General features: G+C 52.8%; 1 protein-coding gene and 1 pseudogene across 3 annotated transcripts; one reads left to right on the forward strand and one right to left on the reverse strand.

Moving 5' to 3' along the window:
• Positions 1-1,193: 1,193 nt before the first annotated feature.
• On the forward strand, positions 1,194-2,300 carry LOC129020331 (U2 small nuclear ribonucleoprotein auxiliary factor 35 kDa subunit-related protein 2-like; annotated as a pseudogene).
• Positions 1,768-7,781, reverse strand: LOC129020370 (CD209 antigen). Of its 3 annotated transcripts, XM_054464624.2 has the most exons (7): positions 7,692-7,781; positions 7,532-7,591; positions 6,612-6,683; positions 5,672-6,241; positions 5,096-5,247; positions 4,263-4,375; positions 1,768-3,395 (listed from the first exon to the last, which is right to left on the reverse strand). In XM_054464624.2, exons 1-7 carry the CDS (start codon positions 7,735-7,737, stop codon positions 3,194-3,196), a joined length of 1,215 nt encoding a protein of 404 aa, XP_054320599.2. In that variant the 5' UTR covers positions 7,738-7,781; the 3' UTR covers positions 1,768-3,193. The 3 variants fall into 3 exon arrangements, with proteins under 3 accessions (XP_054320599.2, XP_054320600.2, XP_054320601.2); XM_054464625.2 differs by lacking the exon at positions 6,612-6,683; XM_054464626.2 differs by lacking the exons at positions 6,612-6,683; positions 7,532-7,591 and having other exon boundaries at positions 7,692-7,763.
• Positions 7,782-8,000: the final 219 nt, after the last annotated feature.

Genomic DNA, 8,000 nt, shown 5'->3' on the forward strand with positions numbered 1-8,000 from the left:
AAGTTCAGTAATTTCCTAGAATGATTTAGAGAACTCAGGAAAATATTTTGCTTATGTTGTTACCGAACTAAATTGGGTCAGTTCCCTGGCTCACAGTGGAAAACCAAACACTGAAGCACTGGGGTTTTGTAGAGATAAAAATTTATTGCAAAGCAGCCAAGCAAGGACACAGGAGTCCGGCCCAAATCTGTCTCTTCAAGCTGGGGTCTGGGGCAGATTTCGTACACAGAGGGTAGTGAGGCATGATATGATTGGATCTTGTAATGAGGGGATTCAGGAGGCTTGATCTGATTGGATCATGCCGTGGAGTGTTGCCAGGGCTCAATCTGATTGGATCACGGATCATGCCACGTGGTGTCCACTTCTTAACTCAGTCCTTGTTCCTCGGTCTGAGCACTTAGGTTCCACGTGGATTTGCACACTTGGTTCATCTGGACATGCCCAGGGTACGTAACTTGCAACCTGGGGGTCCACGACAACTGAAAAACAACTCGCCATTTTATTACTCAAAGTTGAACCTGATTGGACTGGATCTGAGGTTACAATGTTTACCAGTTTATTATAAAGGATACAACTAGAGGGGCGGGGAGGTGCCGGCAAGATTGCTGCGCCCGAGAAGGTGACATTTCCAGAGAAACCAAGCCACAAAAAGTACAGGGCCGCCCTGAAGAAGGAGAAACGAAAGAAATGCCAGCAGGAACTTGCTCCACTGAGGGACTCAGGACTCTCACAGAAGGAGGAGGACACTTTTATTGAAGAACAACAACTAGAAAAGCTATGGGGAAGAGAGAGGCAAAGATTACATGAGGAGTGGTTGCTGAGACAGCAGAAGGCACAAGAAGAATTCAGAATAAACAAGGAAAAGGAAGAGGTGGGTAGAAAACGGCAAGAACAAGAGCGAAAGTTAAAGGAACAATGGGAAGAACAGCAGAGGAAAGAGAGAGAAGAGGAAGAACAGAAACGACAGAAGAAAGAAAAACAGGAAGCTATCCAGAAGATGCTGGATCAGGCTGAAAATGAGTTGGAAAATGGTGCCACACGGCAAAACCCGGAACCCCCCTCCCTTGGATTTCAGAGTCATGGAGAAGGATGGAGTTAATTGTCCCTTCTACAGTAAAACAGGAGCTTGCAGATTTGGAGATAGATGTTCACATAATTTCCCAACATCCAGTCCTACCCTTCTTATTAAGAGCATGTTTACAGAGTTTGGAATGGAGCAGTGCAGGAGGGATGACTATGACTCCGACGAAAGCCTGGAGTACAGCGAGGAAGAAACCTACCAACAGTTCCTAGATTTCTATGAGGATGTACTGCCCGAGTTCAAGAACGTGGGGAGAGGCTGGGAGCGGTGGCTCAGGCCTGTAATCCCAGCACTTTGGGAGGACGAGGTGGGCGAATCACGAGGTCAAGAGATCGAGACCATCCTGGTCAACATGTTGAAATCCTGTCTCTACCAAAAATACAAGAATTAGCTGGGCGCGGTGGTGCACGCCCAGCTAATTTTTGTACTTTACTAGTAGAGTCCCAGCTACTCGGGAGGCTGAGGCAGGAGAATCGCTTGAACCCGGGAGGCGGAGGTTGTAGTGAGCCTAGATCGCGCCACTGCACTCCAGCCTGGCGACAGAGCAAGACCCCATCTTTAAAAAAATAATAACAATTAAAAAATAACGTGGGGAGAGTGATTCAGTTGCAACTTGGAACCTCACCTGAGGGCAATGTATATGTTCAGTACCAGTCGGAAGAAGAATACCAAGCAGCTCTTTCTCTGTTTAACGGACGATGGTATGTATGCAGGACGACAGCTTCAGTGTGAATTCTGCCCAGTGGCCCGGTGGAAAATGGTGATTTGTGGTTTATTTGAAATACAACAATGTCCAAGAGGAAAACACTGCAACTTTCTTCCGGTGTTGAGAAATCCAATAGAGACCTCTGCTTGTCTCCAGATCTGACTGGCTCCTCCTTTGGCAAGAGCTCCAAGAGGAGGGAGAGGATGGGCCACCACGACAAATACCACAGGCTGCGGGGAAGGAGAAACCCTAGTCCAGACTATTCCTACAAAAGAAATGGGGAATCCGAAAGGAAAACGAAGAAATCTCACGAGCACACGTCAAAGAGCCGGGAGAGGCACAATTCACCAAGTAGAGGAAGAAATAGTGACCGCAGCAGGGGGCCGGTGCAGCCGGAGCCAGAATCGCAGGAGCCGTCACAGCCGGAGCCAAAGTTCTTCTAGGTCCCAAAGTCGTGGCAGGAGGAGGTCAGGTAGTAGAGACAGAACTGTTCAGAGTCCCAAATCCAGATAAACCTGTTTTATTCTTACAAAAAATAATAGGCCAGGCGCGGTGGCTCACACCTGTAATCCCAGCACTTTGGGAAGCCGAGGTGGGCAGATCATCTGAGATTGGGAGTTCAAGACCAGCCTGACCAACACGGAGAAACCCCGTCTGTACTAAAAATACAAAAAATTAGCTGGGCCTGGTGACGCCTGCCTGTAATCCCAGCTACTCGTGAGGCTGAGGCAGGAGAATCACTTGAACCCGGGAGGCGGAGGTTGCAGTGAGACGAGATCGCTCCATGGCACTCCAGCCTGAGCAACAAGAGTGAAACTCCATCTCGAAAAATAGTAATAATAATAATAAAATAAAGAATACAACTTAGAAACAGCCAAATGGAAGCCATGTATAAGACAAAGGAAGATGTGGGGGTGGAAGGGGTTGCGTGGAGCCTCCATGCCCTCTCTGGGTGCTATTGGTAGACTGGGGGAATTAATTCCCTGGTGCTTCCAGCCTGCAAAATGAGCTCTTGCAACCAGTAAGTCCCCAATCAAAGGGGTGCAGGAGGTGGTAGGTGGAAGTTGAACAGATGGTAGGTTTGCATGTATGAGATAACGCCCCAGGGGACATAGCAGCTACACATGGCAACCCAAATATCCTAATCTCCAAAAGGAAGACAGAGTGGATTCTTGGAACACAAGTCCACCCCCAAAGACATCCCACACTAGCTCACTCATAAAGCTCCAAGGATGGGCCAGAAAAACAAGCTCTACACCAGGGGAACTTGGAGGCACGACAAGAAGGACAGAATGGCACCCAGCCTTCTAAAGGAGGAAGAATCTGACAGAGAACAGTCCCAGAGATTTTGTGAAGGTCAAAGGATGGAGAGAAGGAACTGTAGCTTAAAAGTGGGTGAAGTTCTGCTACGCAGGAGGGGGGTTTGGGGTGGCAGGGGCTGGAGAAAGAAACTGTTCTTCATCCCTGGAGCAGGAGGCTGCAGACTTTTTGCAGATCCAGAATTTGGCAAGATTACATTTGTCATCATTCCAGCCATTGCCACTAAATTCCGCGCAGTCTTCCTCCCCAACGTTGTTGGGCTCGCCTCTGTTCCAATACTGCTTGAAGCTGCAAAACCCATGCGGAATGTGAGCCTCTATCCCCCCCAGCTACATGAGCTGTGTTTCTACCTTCTGTCATCTTGATGCCTTAACATCTGCCCTGCGTGTGTATGCTGGACTTGAATCCCTCTTCATACCTGATAATATGCCTGACTCACGATGCCTTGAGTTCCTGCCTCTCTTCTCACAACCTGTCCTTGGGTGGACTTCACCTATTGAGGGTGGGATTTTCAAATACAAACCAACCAATCTGGAGTCCACACCCCTAGCCACCTGCCTTACTGGGCTCTTGTACTCCAAGCCACTATCCTGTGCTAATCACCCCAAGGCCAGGTGTCAGACAGCGAGGGGCGGCCCCTGTGCCCCAGAGCCCAAAAAATGCTTCATACTTCCCAATCCTAAGCCTGTTCACCTGGCCTTGACATTTCCTTTCCATAGAAACCATAACAAAGGCTCTGGCCCACAGTCCCCCCTCCCCACCACTCTGCCTCATAACACACCCTGGTGCTTCCCCAGGTGGCCCCCAGCTGTGATGTGTCCTCTCTCTAGGGATCTGTGTATATGAGAGGTTACTCACAATGGCAGGTGTATCCTGAGCTGGTAGCCTTACTAGACCTCAGACTTCCTATTAATACACTATATTTTAACACACCCACCCACGGGGTAAGCTCCTCCTGCAGCTCTGCTAGTGGAATTCTAGGCATCTGCCATGCTGTCTGGAGGTGAGTATGAAGACCACCTTCCTCAACTCAGTAAAACCCCCAGATTCTTGGGTCTAGGGTGTCAGGGAGTTGGGGAGGACCCCCAGGGAAAGTTCAAGTCAGAGTTTCACAATTCCAGCCCCAGTGGATAGGGCGCCCCTTCTGAGATCTACCTGGGCAACAGAGGTGAGCCGTCCACCCATTGCCACGTGCCTTCCTGATTTAGGTCTGAAAGTCCCATCCAGGTGAAGCGGTTACTTCTGGAAGACTGCAGCTGTAGAAAGTTCTGGAGGGTAGAGGAGGAGTCAGGAGGGAGCTCTGCTTCCCATTTTCCAGGCTCTGTCTCCCCATCTCTTGGCAGGAAGTTCTGCTTGTAGGCTAACCTTCAGCCTTCCGGTATACTAGGTCCTGAGCCCCCTCGTGTCTGAGTCCCCCTCACATGTGTATCCCACAGCACATGTGTCCTGACGTGCACACACCCATGCACAGCTGGCCTCTCCTCACACACTCTTGCTAATGCTGCATGTTTATCCATTTCACATGTTCTGGGCATGTCCACATACATTTACTCGTAACTGGGCTTAATGTATTGGAGCCAGATCCAACCATTTCCTGATTGCTGGTCATGCACATCTCCTTTCAGCTCTGCACTGAGTGACATCACATCAACAGCTTGAAATCAGCCACCATGGGGATATTTACACCAGGGAAACTGGCAAAACGACGCATCAGGACTTCTTCCCCCAGAGAGCTGGTTGTTAACCACTTGCAGCATGCCACAGGGGTTTGCTTACATTTGATGTTTTTTTCTGGAGCATTCACACATGTTCAGATTTGGTTTGTATCTGCTCTAAGGGTACTTGAGAATCCTTCATTCATATCCTTCTCCTCCCATCTTCCCAAGTGGAGCAAAACCCCTCTTCTGCAAAGTCCTCTCTGAGCACCTCCTCCCTGGTTGGCCAGACGCCATGCCCTAGGCCAGGACGGGGACCCCCACCAGGTGTACCTGCTCCTCAGCACTTTTGATTACGACGAGCTGGGCCCCCACTTCTTGGCAGGCGGTGATGGAGTCGTGCCAGTTCCGCTGGGAGTTAGATATGAAGTAACAGTTTCCTTGGAAGAATGTCCATTCCCAGGGACAGGGGTGGCACAGGCGTTCTGTTGGGGGAGGCTGGTCAGGGCTGGGCTTAGATTAGGTTGCCATTTTCCTGTATCTGCCCAGCCTTCAAGGTCTTGAGAGTCAGAACCCTTCCTTGACTGTCCACGCTGGGTGGACCATTCCCCTCCCCACTTCCCGAGACCCTCCCCCATCCCCATGAGAACCCGGGAGTCCTGGCCCCATCTCCTCCAGACTAGGAGAAGTTGGGGCTTTAGAACTCAGAACAGAAGGCAGGAGACTGGCTTAACTGAGTGCCTACTGTGTACCTGGCCCGCTGTGAACACTGAAGGCAATGATCACAGTTACCCTGTGTTTTCATATCACAGATGAGGAAACCTGCTCAGGCAGGGTCAGTGACTCAAGCACACTCACACCACACGACGACCATCTCAGGCCCAAGGAGCCCTGGTTCCAGAAACTCACCCACTGCAGCCTTCAGCTGGGTCAGCTCCTGGTAGATCTCCTGCAGCCTAGATTTCTCTGGAAGCTCACCCACTGCAGCCTTCAGCCGGGTCAGCTCCTGGTAGATCTCCTGCAGCTTAGATTTCTCTGGAAGCTCATCCACTGCAGCCTTCAGCCGAGTCAGCTCCTGGTAGATCTCCTGCAGCTTAGATTTCTCTGGAAGCTCATCCACTGCAGCCTTCAGCCGAGTCAGCTCCTGGTAGATCTCCTGCAGCTTAGATTTCTCTGGAAGCTCATCCACTGCAGCCTTCAGCCGAGTCAGCTCCTGGTAGATCTCCTGCAGCTTAGATTTCTCTGGAAGCTCACTCACTGCAGCCTTCAGCTGGGTCAGCTCCTGGTAGATCTCCTGCTGCTTAGATTTCTCTGGAAGCTCACTCACTGCAGCCTTCAGCTGGGTCAGCTCCTGGTAGATCTCCTGCAGCTTGGATTTCTCTGAGAGCTCACCCACTGCAGCTTTAAGCTGGGTCAGGTTCTGGTAGATTGAGTCTTGCCTGGATTGTTCCTGACTTATGGAGCTGGGGACCTTGGATACTAGGGCAAGAAAAAAAGGAACTGCAATTATTAAACACCTACTGTGTGCCAAGCCCTGAACTGAGCCCCATAGGGACATCATTTGTGAGAGCCAAGGTCTCGGTTAATCCCCTTTGAAGATGAGGAAAGCTGACACCTGGAGAAGGCAGCACAGAAGGCCAAGGACAGCCAGGTTCTTCCCCTCCTCCTCCTCGTCCCTCTCCTGTCCTGCCCTGGAGTGGGGAGGAGCTGTGGGAGAGGCCCGTACAGACCCCCAGGGAGAACATCTTGGCTCTCAGTCCCACCTCCCTCCCAGACCTGGCAGCCCCAGGCTGTGTCCACAGCCAAAAGCCAGGCCTGGGGACCCCAGAGCCTCAGAAACTGCCCCGACCTTGTACAAAGAGCCCAGCCAAGAGCGTGAAGGAGAGGAGTTGCAGCACCAGGACGCCATGGCCAAGACACCCTGAGAGAGGATACATGCGTCAGCCTGCCAGTGTCCCCACCTGAGCCTGGCCCAGGGAGAGCCTGGCCCAAATCCCTCAGCACACCAGGACCCAGGAACCCCAGCCCCAGCCACCTCCACTCCAACACCTGGGAATCCAGGCCCTAGCTCGCAGCCCACCGGGAACCAGGAACCCCATCCCCAGCCTCCCCCTCCCCAGGTCCCAGGAACCAAGTACCTGCTTCCACCTCCCCAGGACCCAGGAATCCAGGCCCCAGCCTCTACATCCCCAGGTCCCTGGAACCCAGGCCCCCAACCCCCACCTCCATAGGACCCGGGAACCCAGGACCCAGCCTCCCCCTCCCCAGGTCCCAGTAACCCAGGTACCTGCTCCCACCTCCCCAAGACCCAAGAATCTGTGTCCCAGCCCCTACATCCCCAGGTCCCAGGAACCCAGGCCCAAGTCCCCACCTCCCCATGACCCAGGAGTCCAGGCCCAGGCCCCCACCTCTCCAGGACCCAGGAGTCTAGGCCCCTGACCCCACCTCCTCAGGACCCAGGAGTCCAGGCCCAGGCCCCTACCTCTCCAGGACCCAGGAGTCTAGGCCCCTGACCCTACCTCCCCAGGACCCAGGAACCCAGGCTTCAACTTCTACCTCCCCAGAACCCAGGAGTCTTGGCCCCAGCCTCCACCTTCCCAGGAACCAGGAATTCAGGCCCCAAACTCAACCTCCTCAGGTCCCAGGAGTCCAGGACCCTAGCCCCACAGCCCCAGGACCCAACAGTCCAGGCCCCAGCGTCCAGCTCCTCAGGACCCAGGAGTCCAGGAGTCTCTCGTCTCTCCTCCCAAACTGCTAACCCCTCTCTACCTGCTAAGCTCTTGTAGCCTCGAGTCTGTCGGAATCCAAGGCCTCTCAGCTGTTCCTCCTCTGAATGGATAGACGTGAAATCAGAGCCTGGGCAGGCTGAGGCCATGGCTGGCCATCCCTTCCCCCTTCCCAGAATCCCAGCGTCCCAACCCAGCCTCACCCAGAAGGCCCAGCTGCTGCAGTCTTGGTTCCTTGGAGTCACTCATGTCGCCCCACTCTCCCCCAGTGTCCAGAACTCCTGGGGGCCACAGCTTTTATTTCCCACCCTGTGATCTTTACTTCCTAAATCTAGTCTCCCACAGGAAGAGAAACAGGAAGTTGGGTAGGGATCTGTCACCCAAAAGGCTAGTGGAAGGGATCAGAGCATGAGATGGGCCGGATCTTTCAAGAATTTCAGGGAGGCAGTGGGGGATGGTCTGGGGTTGACAGGGAGAAGGACTCATCCACTCATGGATGGCTGAGCAGTGGG

Source organism: Pongo pygmaeus, chromosome 20, assembly GCF_028885625.2.
Source record: "Pongo pygmaeus isolate AG05252 chromosome 20, NHGRI_mPonPyg2-v2.0_pri, whole genome shotgun sequence".
NCBI classification, from domain to species: Eukaryota; Metazoa; Chordata; class Mammalia; order Primates; family Hominidae; genus Pongo; species Pongo pygmaeus.

Coding starts and splice junctions, on each gene's coding strand:
- LOC129020370 (XM_054464624.2), bottom strand. CDS start 7,737: ATGAGTGACTCCAAGGAACCAAGACTGCAGCAGCTGGGCCTTCTGG. Junction 7,592..7,691: donor GCAGCAGCTGGGCCTTCTGG/GTGAGGCTGGGT, acceptor CTATCCATTCAG/AGGAGGAACAGCTGAGAGGC. Junction 3,396..4,262: donor GGCTCACCTCTGTTGCCCAG/GTAGATCTCAGA, acceptor TGGGTTTTGCAG/CTTCAAGCAGTATTGGAACA.